The following is a 12088-nucleotide window of genomic DNA, read 5'->3' on the forward strand; positions in this document are numbered from 1 at the left end:
AATCTACTCTCTGCATCCCTGTATCAAGCATTTCTTCCATAGGAGAGCAAGAAGAGATCCTTTGATATGTGTAAAGATCTGTGGATGGAGGTGCTAATCCAGCCAGTCATTAGAAAGAGGGACAAAACAAGACACCTGAAACTTCACTTAAAACCCATTACAGGCAAATTTAGATCAACACAGTAGCTCTGCTCAGATCAGGGTTTATTTTATTTTAAACTTTTATTTATTAAATTTATATGCCACCTTTTTTCTCTAAAGAACTTGAGGTGGCATACATGATTCTCCTCTCCCCATTTTATCCTCACAGCAACCCTGTGAGGTAGGATAGGCTGAGACACAGTGACTGGGACTCAATAGCTGAATGGGTCTCAAACCCTTGTTTCCCAGGTCCTAGTCCAACGCCCCAATCATTACACCACATTAGCTCACCGATGGCAAAGTTTAGAGTGAGGCAGTCACTGCTTCAGATTCCATGGGGGGGGGTCCTCTTTTAGAGACCATTTAAGCAACCTATGGCTACATAGCTGCCGTGCATTTAAAGCATATGACTTCCCCTAAAGGATCCTCGGAATTGTCACGGACCTACAATTCCCAGCACCCTTAGCAAACTACAGTTCCCAGTATTCTTTGTGGGGAGCCATGTGCCTTCAGTGTATGCTGTGCACGCGACCTGTGTCTCTGCCATGAAAGGGAGGAAAGTTCCACCTCCTGTCTCTGGAACAATGAGCCCTCCCGTTAGGTGTTTTGCTACAGTACTGTATATTTGTTTGTTTGTGTGTGCTCCATCATATTAAAGCTGCTGGACTCTCTAGACACAAACCTGGAGACATTACCAACAAGCAAGTCTCAGCAGAGGCCTACCACCTGAGATTGCATGGCCTGTTTGCACAGGTATAGACAGATGCCCATCCAGAGAAATGGGGCTACAAAGCACAATTATTATTATTTTTTTGGTAAAACTAAGGTTCTGTGTCCTGCACGCTTAGAACTACACCACTCTCTCACAAGAGCAGAGTTACAGGTATGCATTTTCAGGCTTTCAGAGCTGATACTCATTGTTTGGAGGTAGGAAGAGAAAGGAGGGAAATCTATCTCCCTCTCGCCTATGTGGCCACACCTGATCCCTTTTTAATACAGTGCAAGCCTCTTTGCTTATGCACACACACACACACACACACGCACGCATGCATGCATTTACACACCTTCCTCCCAAAATCACATAATCTCTCAATCGCATACATCTCTCTCCTGCAAAACCGCAGTTGCATCCTCTTCCCGCACACACACCGTGTAAAAACCTTGCACAGATAATATATCCCTACCACAGCCACACACCATCAGCTAATGAAAAACTACCTCCTCTAAACCTCGCAGATAAATGACACAATTTCCCTCTTGCCACAGAGGTCCTATCCCCGGTTAACCCCTCCCACCCAGCTGCTGCACCCCTCCCCGCTGACCCCTTCTCCCCCCACCGCACCCCGCCCCCAAATCCCCACCCCTTTCTCCTGCCTGGGGAGGAGGCGCTGCCTTTGTTCCGCCAAGGGTTAACCCGGATTGTGTCTGTCACCCAGTTGCCCGGATGCTGATGTAAGGGGAGAGCTCGAGAGATCCCTTCAGATTGCAGTGAGAGGAGGCGAAGGACCAGAGCAGAAGAGGCTCTCCACCAGCATCTTTCATCCACGGCAACAGCAGCACCAACAGCAGCATCCTTGGCTGGACCAGCTGGATGATGCTGGTACCCGGACTGTAGCATCCTTCATCCTTATCTCGCCTCCCTTTCCCTCCCTGATGCCGAGAGCATCCCCCTCCCCCTAAATCCTTCAGGATGCCGGCCCCGGTATTGTCCCTATAGGGGGATATCAGGGGGGCCTTGCCTTGCCGTGCCTCTCCCCTCCCCTCCCCACCCCACCCCAAATCCCCCGTCTCTTATTGTTGCTCAGAAGGGTGACAGACAAAAGCCATGTCCGGTGGCAAAGAGGCAGGTGGGGTCCATCCCTACCAGCCACAACAGAGCCAGCAGCATGCTCAGTATGTGGGGCCCTACCGGCTGGAGAAGACACTGGGGAAAGGGCAGACTGGTGAGTACTTGGCACCCTGCTGCTCCTGGAGGTGGGGTGGGGTAGGAGGGGCAACCCCAATGCCACAGAAATGGGTGCGATGGGAGAGCCCAGAGCTTCGCGTGTGGACCAGAAGTGTTTGTCCCATTGCAGAATGAGGGTGGGGAAAGAGATCCGAAAAAGGGAAGGCAGATGCATTTCCTGTTGGGGAAAATAAATTGGCCGCAGTGGTGGTGGTGGTTGGCGAAAGCTGAATTCTTTCCTGTCCTGGAGTTTATTTGAGGAGAGCAAATGGGGAGTCTTGTTTGGGGCCAATGGCATCTAGGTTTAGCAGGTTGTCAGGAGAAGGGGGCAACACTTTGGGTGTTGGGGCACCTCTCCATCTCTCTCTCTCTCTCTCTCTCTCTCTCTCTCTCTCTCTCTCTCTCTCCCTCCCTCCCTCTCTTTCTTACACACTGTTTTATTTGGGAGTGGAGAGTAAATGTTGGAGACTACCAGAAGGGAAAAGGTGTCTTTTAAGAGTTCAAAGGAGTGCATTAATGTTTACCCTGCTGGACTTTATTTGGGGTCCCTGTGCATGGCAGGGAAATAGTTTGCTTTACAGAGGTAGCAGATAGAAGAAGAAAAAAGCGAAAATTTAAAAAAACAACAACAAATAGGGGCAGGTTTTGAAAGGGGTTGTGGCTATCCCTGTACTTAGCAGCAAGTGCTGTTTGGGGATAGTTGGGTTCTTAGGATCACAGTGCTTTTGTGGTAGTTGATAGGTAGGTGTGTTTGTGTGTTGTAACGCACATTAAATGCCCAGATGGAGCTTGGAAAGGGGAACGCAGCGAGGGCAGCGGTGGATCGACCATATTTTCTGGATGGGTTAGTTTCCGTACCTCTGCCCAGGTGCCTGTGCCCTGGTGGTTGGGGCCTGAAGCAGTTCTGTTTGGGATGAAGCAGTAGCTTAAAAATAATAATGCTGCAATGGCCAAGGTTGGTTGGGGAGGGAGGAAAGCAAGAAGAACCAACTGCTCCAGATTTATTCCATATAGATTCCCTACCTCCACTCCCCCCCCCAAAAAACCCTGTCTTGTCAGTGGAGAGACGGGACATACACCCATCACTGCCTCCCCCCCTCCATCTCTATTTTGCCAAGGCTCTGTATTTATGAAGGGGCAATCTATAGGAGAGGCCTATAGATTTCTCCCCCCCCCCCATACACCAATCTTCTCCTGCTGCAGCACTCTGGATGAATGGAAGAGTGGTGGTTGTTTTTTTTTTTACTCTCTGCAGGGATGCCGATTCGATTGTGCGGTTTAGATTATGGGGCTTGGTTATGAGAGAGATTGCTTGAATAAATGCCTAAAGGCTGGGTAATATGAAAAACCGTCTCCTTCGGCTTCCTTCTCCTCTTTTTCGGTGACAGTCAGTTGTTGGATGGAAGGCTGAGGATGGGAAGCGGGGAGTGCGGGGGGGGTGAAACCATCCATCTCTCTGCAATGATGCAGGAAAACCCAAACCACAAGGCCTCTCTCTTCTCTCTCTCTCTCAATTTGTGTGTGTCTGTGTGTAGAATGAGTATTGTGGCTTGGAAAGGGGGAAGATTACTGCAGTGGCAGAAAAAGACACGGTGACAGGGGGGAGAAGGAGCCGGGCTATGCTTGTGTGTGCGTGCATGTTTGGGAGGTGGGGTTGTGTGTTTTTTTGGTTTTTGTTTTAAGGAATCATAACAATAATAAATATCTGGAGCAGGTGGGTGAAAGAGGCAGCAGGGGATAAGGGAGGGCGGGATTTTGCTGAATAATCATTTCTGCACCGTGGCGGCAGGCAGTTCACGCAAAGACATTTCAGGAATCGCAGACTGAATGGGTAGGTGGATGGAGTCTTGCTGGGGGTGGATGGGATGAGGCCTGGCTGCATCCCATACCCCAGAAGGAGGGGAGACCAGGAGCAATAGGACAAATGGACGCCTCCTACGGCGGGCGAGAGTTTTCTTGCTCTTCTAATTTTGCTTGCCGCCGTATTTCTAGCAATCTCGTTTCCTCCTTCTCTGAAGGAGTGTTATTATGGTTATGTGAATCCTCAGTTGGCAGGAAACAGCGGAAGTCCAGGCACCAGCAGTGACATGCCCAAGGTCATCTAAGGGATGTTGGTGGCAGAGATAGAAATCAAAAACTGTGCATATCCCTGTTCCTCCTTGGCTATCCTGTTCAGTTTTGGTTTCCCAGACCTGAAGATGCTGAGTAGCGAAATGATAATAACCATGGCCAACTTAACAGTGTTCTCCCACAGGACAGGTCATGCAAGAATTCTGCACTAGCAGTGATCGGAGACCTTAAATTCTGCAACTGGAATAATTAGAGTAGGCTTGTCTCCCCGCCCGTCAGTCCACAGTCTCAACGATCTGAGATGCCAGTGGATTGGATCCAGGTTGTTAAACTTTACTCTCATTGACTAAATGAACGGGACTTAAGTTAGCCAAGATTAGCTTGTCCTATTGATTTCAGTGGGGCTGAAGCTGCCTGGATCCATTGCCCTGGAGTGCCTTGGGCAAGTGTGTCAATCTTGGCTTATTTACTGTTCTTAAGGAGTAGAACTGAGCATTGAAAAATATATAAAAACATATACATATCAACAGACATGGGGGGAGGGAAACCTCATCACTTTATTCACTCTTTTGCTTTCCTTATGCTTCCCACCTTTTAAAAGGCTGTGGGACTCACCTCCCATGTATGTTGTCAGGTCTAGGTACACTTACAGTACCATACAAGAGGTTAAGGATGCCCTTTATATATCTTTTCGTTCACAGAATTGGAGTTTATAGATACAAACCCAAACCCAAAGAGAGATGTAAACTCTTAACGTGTGGAATATCTGTAATTTAGGATCGAAACATGGGGAATCCCCACCCCAAGCTCTGATTCAATTTAACAGGGTCACCGGAGGTCAGATAAAATTGTTGGATCTACCCTATGGATTCCCAGTTGACCAGTCTACTGTTCTGTCCTAAACCATGACGCTCTGTGCCAGATTTGCAAATGCTCCCGCCATCGTTGCTAAGCTCACAAAACGTTGTACTAACCCATATGATCAAACTCTCTCTATTTACTAGAGACAACGCATATTTTCTGGTATGAACCCTTGGTCAATTCCTTGCTTTTTCGGAGGCAGTGTGTTAAAATTTTGTTAGTGTGTGTTGCTTGAGTTAATTGTTCATTTTTCAGATTTGAGCTGCCGAGTTAGATCTAGAAGTTAACGGTGAATGAGTGGATTTCTTCCTTATGGTGGAAGATAAGGCTATCAATGGTCACCAGCGATGATGGCTACACTTTGTCCCCATGGTTTGGAGGCAGTAAGGCTTTCGGGTACCAGTTGCTGGAAACCACAGGAGGGAAGAGTCGTCTTTGTGCTCAGGTCCCGCTTTCCCACTGTGGCATCTGGTTGGCCACTGTGAGAACAGGATGCTGGACTTGACGGGCCATTGGCCTGATCCAGCAGCCTCTTCTTGTGTTCTTATGATGGATGCATCTTGTCTATAGTTCACAGGTGTGTGTATATGCACGCACACAAACACGGTGGCACTACCCAGTGACATTTCACTGCCTCCGAAGTATGTTTGGAACTGTTATGACATATTGCAGGCGATCGTGTTTGTCAAATATACTTCCAGCCAAAAGAACAACACCTTTTTTGGCTTTTAAATAAGTGCCTACCGCAAAATACACAGACACAGCATGTAGCAGGGTGAGTGGAGCCTTCAGCAATGTGTCATAGCATGCATGTGTTGGGGCAGCCGGAACAGGATTAGCTTTGAAGTGTCCCTGTTTTCATCTGGGAAATGTTGGTGGGTATGCTAAAAGTCCCTTCCTCCCAGATAAAGAACAAGCGGGGGCAGCGGGGGGGGGGGGGAAGCAGGCCATCCTTCCAAAGAGAGAAGACCTCCAACCAAAGAAAAACTCCGTCCCACCACCCAGCAATTTTCAAAATAAAAATTGTGAGGGTCAGTGGGTGCCGAGAGGAGTTGTCTATGGGCGCTATGGTGCCCACGGGCACCACATTGGGGACCTTGGTTGTATCATGTGAACATGGCAGTTGTTTCCCCCTCCTGCTCCTATTTACATCCTTAGATATTTGGAAACCGTTTGCATATCCACACCTGTTCCTGCCCAGTTTGCCTTTTCTCAGCTTGTCCAACTTGTGATCCAGTAAAATAAACAAGCCCACCATTTGGGGGAAGTGAGGTGGGACTTGATCTATCTTCTGTCTTTTCTGCAAAGCAAGGCATGGCCAGGGTGTGTATGGGGGAGAATCAGAGAATGTAGGGACAGGTTAGCTTGCGGCATATATTCCTATTCACAAGGGGCTGTCCTTATTGTTGTGTATCCCCGCCCCCCAGTAAATTAATGTCCACATTTTCCCCTTTTTGCGAGTGCCTTTTTCAAATTTTGTTAGCATATTTCAGGAATTGTCACGATTGAGTCCCTAGACATGAAATCTCTGGAGTGGGTGATTCTAGTGTGCATGCATAAAAATGCAGGCACATGCACACTAAAGACTCACGCAGAGAGCACACGCAATGCCATTTCTCACACTGCAGTTCTAAGGTATTTCAAAGTATTGATTGCATAGTGAAGTAGGTTTTTTTTCCTAGTGTGTCAAGTTTAAACCAAAAGAACCGCCATCCTCCTTGTCTTTGAAATCAGTGAGGGACGGGCTATTGCAGAATAAATAGGCACATCATGCTACTGGCGATGAAAAGAGCTCAGCACTACGTAATAGTGGATGGACTGGGGCTTCCAAAGTGAGCTTTGGTAGGATCCTAGAGCCAGGAGGTATCCCAAAGGCCATCTAGTCCAACCCCTAACAATGTAAGAAACCTGCTGCTTCAGCATCTCTGTAAGGTGACCACCCAGTCTCTGCCTAAAAACCATTCTTAGAAAGATATCTACTGTCCAACAGTTAACAGCATTAATGTGCATACTTTCATCTTCAATGTATAGATTAAACCTCCCCTCCTTGTGATTTGAATCTGGGTCCTGCCCTGTGTTCTATTGCCTCGTTTTTTAAATTATTACATTCATATTCTGTCTTTTCTCCAAGGTGGCTCTTCCACCCCATTTTATTTTCACAACAACTCTGTGAGGTAGGTTAGGCTGTGAGGGAGTAGCTGATCCGAGGTCACCCAGTTAGCTTCATGGCTGAGTGGGGATTTGAACCCTGGTCTCCCTGGTCTTAGTTTGACACTCTAACCACTACACCACACTGGCTCTGTGTGATAATCCTTCACATCTTTGAAGATGGCTGTCCTACCTGCTCTGTGTTGTCCCTTCTCCAGGCTAAACAGACCCGGCTACATTGCCTGTTCCTTATAGGACTCGATCTCCAGGCCTCGGTCTGGACACACTCCAATTTGTTCATACCTTCCTTAGACTGTGGTGCCCAGAAATGTACACCACACAGTGGTGAGGTCTGACCAAAGTGTGGGGTGGCCGTGTGTCCTGCGTTACAGAAGGCCATCCTTTGTTTGAAGAACTGTCAGAGGACAGGCCTCTATTTGAAGGCCTGACTGGTCCAAGGCTGGTTTAAAGAGAAAGAACCATCAGAAGGGAGAGCAGGGCAGGCCACCAGGTTTCTCCAGCAACCGTTGCTACCTGTTCAGCCGACTAGACAGGCACACAGTATTGCAGGAATCCTGGAAACTGTAGTTTCCCCCCTTCCAGAACTGCAATTCCCGGGATTCTTAGGAGGAAGTTACGTATGGTGTGCATGTAACCCACAACTCTTCACAGAGACAAGTAGGTTTTTCTCTCTTCCCGCTACTCAGTCTCTTCCATCCTTGCCCATTTTTTAATGTTATGTTATTGAGGTATTGTTTTTCTATTTATGTTGTAGTTATCATTTCTACATTTGCATCTTTGATATGCAAATTGGTGTCCTCTTGTGACCTATTTTTCACGGAGGATGCTTTTCCTTTCCTTTCCTTTTTAAAAAAAACATTTTTATTTTTGCATTTTCTATTTTACATATGCAAGTGAAATAAAAACATAAACATATAATCCCCTTTGACTTCCCTCCCCCCCCCCGCCATTGTGGATCATAATATAACAAGCTTTTCCACCTTTTGGGGGGCAATGCTTAAATGCCAACCTTACCGGAAGAGAACAGAGTAGTACCACACCAACTGAAAACAGAAGCGTTGCAAGGATGCCCTTGTTTTTGTCTCTCAGAATTTTATTTATTTATTATGTACTTATTGCATTTAAACCACACTTTTCTTCTCCAAAGAGCTCGAGATGGCATGTATGGTTCTCCCTCTCCTGATCCCCACAACAACCCTGTGAGGTAGACTAGGCTGAGAGGCAGTGACCGGTCCAAGTTCACCCAGTGAACTTCATAGCTGACTAAGGATTTGAACCCTGGTCTCCCAAATCCTAGTCAAACACTCTGACCACTGTGCTGTGAAACCCTGGTTGCCTGACCCCAGTGGGATATTCCAAGCTCCCTCCCTGAATTTTCATGTTTCTTTTCTTTTTTCAAGTTAGACCTTTTACTTACGAAGGTGTAAGGAAAAGCAGGCAGGCAGAATTCTACCCAGTTTTACCCAGACAGAAGTAAACTTGCTCCTGCCTTCCAGTGTCAGGGCCAAAGAGCGCAAAGGCAATCAGGGTAAAAAGGACAAGCCCATGGCACTTGTTGTTTTTTAATTAAATGTAAATAATGTTCGATATAATGAAATAACTTAGAGCCTATCAGACCACCCATATCTGTACTTTGGATGATCTGCAAGGATTCTTCTGGCTTCTGTCTATGGGTTTTTTTTGGGGGGGGGAGGGCGTGCAGACATCAAGGTCCTAGAAGGCCACCATCAGTGGCTGGTGGGCTGCATTTTGCTTGGTGGGCTGCAAATTACGCAGCCCTGCTCTAGGCTAAAGACAATCTCTTCCTTCAGCCTTCTTGCATGTGATTTGTCTGGTCTGCTTATTTTGACAGCCGCACCACACCACTATGACACCAGATCTAGCGACTTAGATAGAGTGCGTGTCTTTTTAATATTTTTTATTTTCTGACAGGCTGAAAAGATGTATTTGGGTGTGAGAGGGTTTAACTTTCTTTTTTTCCATGACTCAGTTTGTATTCTCACAATGTGAAGCTGAGTTTCAAGGTCAGAGGGAGAGAGAGAGAGAGAGAGAGAGAGAGCACCTTTTGGAAGTTTGTATTTTAAACTCACACACCCTGCCATTGTTGTGAGGCTTCCATAGCTTATTTACCAAAAATAGTGTGTATTTTCTGACATTTGCTCCTGGTAAACCACTGTCCCTATTTTGGCTTTGAAGGGGGTACAGTGGTGATGATGATGGTTTATTTTAGGGTGCCTTTGCTTTCTTTCAACCTTGTTAGTAAGTGGGACTTTAAAAACAGGAAGCAGTTATGTCCCTGTTGCTAATACACTCAAAGAACCAATGGAGGGGAAGCTGTTGTAGAGTCAATGAGTGGCGTTCAGCTCAGGTTGCCAACTTTTCCAGCTGGCTCTGCAGCTGTGGGTTTGGCAGGGTATTGTATTTATCATATTTTCATCCCGCCCTACTTCAAAGGATCTCAGGGTGGTCTACTGAGTTCTACCTCACTCACACACCTGTCTTATCCCCACAACCGCCCTGCAAGGTAGGTTGGGGGGAGGGGGAGAGATTGAGAGAGAGACCCAGGATCACCCGGGGAATTTCATCATGGCTGAACATGGAACATGGGATTTCTGAGTTCTGAATCCAGCACACTGTCCATTGCACCACACTGGCTCTCATGCTGCCACATGCTGTTGCTTTAAGTAGGATAGGTAAAGGGACCCCTGACCATTAGGTTCAGTCGTGGCCGACTCTGGGGTTGCGGCGCTCATCTCGCTTTATTGGCTGGGATGGTACAGCTTCCGGGTCATGTGGCCAGCATGACTAAGCCTCTTCTGGTGAACCAGAGCAGCGCACAGAAACACCGTTCACCGGTACCTATTTATCTACTTGCACTTTGACGTGCTTTCGAACTGCTAGGTGGGCAGGAGCAGGGACCGAGCAACGGGAGCTCAGCCTGTCGCAGGGATTCAAACTGCAGAGCTTCTGATCGGCAAGTCCTAGGCTCAGTGGTTTACACCACAGCGCCACCCGTGTCCCTTTTAAGTGGCATAATCCACAGCAATTAGCAGGGGGTGATATTTTACAGAGGTGCCTCGCAAGACGAAATTAATTCGTTCCGCGAGTTTTTTCTTCTTGCGAGTTTTTTGTCTTGCGAAGCACGGTTTCCCATAGGATGCATTGAAAATCAATTAATGCATTCCTATGGAGACCGCTTGCCAGGCTGGCGGTGCGGAGAAGGGCTTTTCTCCCCACCGCAAGCCTTCAGGACAGGTACGGGAGCAGAGGGGAAGGCGCGCAGCGCTTCTCCTCTGTTCCCGGGGCTTGCGGTGGGAGGAGGGTTTTTCCTCCCCACCACCAACATTCAGAACAGCATTCTGAATGTTGGCGGTGGGAAGGAAAACCCTCCTCCCACCGCAAGTCTTCAGGACAGCCATCCGAAGGCTGGCGCGGGGAGAAGGTCTCTCCGCCCCACCGCCAGCCTTCGGAGCAGCCTTCCGAAGGCTGGCGGCGGGAGGAGGTCTCTCCGGCCCACCGCCAGCCTTCAGAGGAGGTCCGAGGACAGTGGGGAAGACGCGCTGCGCTTCCCCGCTGTCCCTGAGATTTCCCTATGGGCTTTTGTCTTGCGAAGGAAGCCCATAGGGAAATTCGTTTTGCGAAGCGTCTCCAAAACGGAAAACCCTTTCGTCTAGCGGGTTTTCCGTCTTGCGAGGCGTTCGTCTTGCGGGGCACCACTGTACTTCTGTGATGGCTCCTCAGGCAGTAGAGCATGAGACTCTGAATCTTGGGGTTGTGGGATTGAGCCCCACGTTGGGCAAAAAAATTCCTGCATTGCAGGGAGATGGCCCTCGTGGTCCCTTCCAACTCTATGATTCTACCTCTGCAGGGCCAGCCCCGCCCATGAGGCTGACTGAAGCAGAGGAACCCTACAGGGCATCCTCCTTGGGGGTGCCCTGCCTGCCACCAGTTGCGCAGTGGCGGCTTCTGGCAAGATCTCTCAGAACTCGCGAGAGCTCTGCAAGATCTCACGAGATCTTGCCAGAAGCTGCCACAGACATGCAACCCTGGTGGTAATAATAATAATAATAATAATAATAATAATAATAATAATAATTTATTACTTATACCCCGCCCATCTGGCCGGGCCTCCCCAGCCACTCTGGGCAACTTTCAAAAGAATATTAAAAACACAATAAAACATGAAACATTAACAACTTCCCTAAACAGGGGTGCCTTCAGATGTCTTCTAAAAGTCAGATAGTTGTTTATTTCCTTGACATCTGAGGGGGGGGCGTTCCACCGAATGGGCGCCACTACCGAGAAGGTTCCCTCTGCCTGGTTCCCTGTAACCTCACGTCTCGCAGGGAGGGAACCGCTAGAAGGCCCTCGGAGCTGGACCTCAGTGTCTGGGCTGAACGGTGGAGGTGGAGACGCTCCTTCAGTTATACTGGGCTGAGGCCGTTTAGGGCTTTAAAGGTCAGCACCAACACTTTGAGGTAGTTGAGGCTATGGTGGCCTGCCAAATGGAGGCTATTATTTGTATGCCTTTTTTGCTGGTCAGGCCTGAAGAGGGCACTGAAGCCTAAACCACACATTCCTGGGCAGCTTATCATGCTGTTCTGCTCTCTGGCACCTGAGGTACCTGATCTGTATATTCCCCAATATGCACACACACTGCCCCATGGCAGGGCGGCACCTAGGGAAAGCCCTTATGGCAGAGGAGGGAAACCTCTCCTAGCCCAAGGGCTGCATTCTGTTCTGGGCCGTCATGAGAGAGCTGAGGGCCAGTGGTGGGCGGGGCCAAAGGCAAAAGTGGGTGGAGCAATCGATGCTGACACATACACAGACACACCTGACCCCATCACCTCCATCCAGGAAAGCAAGAGGCATTGTCAGAGTCCACAGACGCATTCCAGCCAG

At 48.4% G+C, this 12088-nt stretch overlaps 1 protein-coding gene across 1 annotated transcript in view; it reads left to right on the forward strand.

Moving 5' to 3' along the window:
- The first annotated feature begins 1533 nt into the window (after positions 1-1533).
- Positions 1534-12088, forward strand: part of BRSK1 (BR serine/threonine kinase 1) — a 47631-nt gene continuing 37076 nt past the window's right edge. Inside the window, exon 1 of the mRNA XM_053360957.1 lies at positions 1534-2084. Coding sequence (XP_053216932.1) covers positions 1967-2084 — 118 coding nt within the window. The 5' untranslated portion in view covers positions 1534-1966. The remainder of the gene's footprint in view (positions 2085-12088) is intronic.

This window comes from Podarcis raffonei, chromosome 13, assembly GCF_027172205.1.
Source record: "Podarcis raffonei isolate rPodRaf1 chromosome 13, rPodRaf1.pri, whole genome shotgun sequence".
NCBI lineage: Eukaryota > Metazoa > Chordata > Lepidosauria > Squamata > Lacertidae > Podarcis > Podarcis raffonei.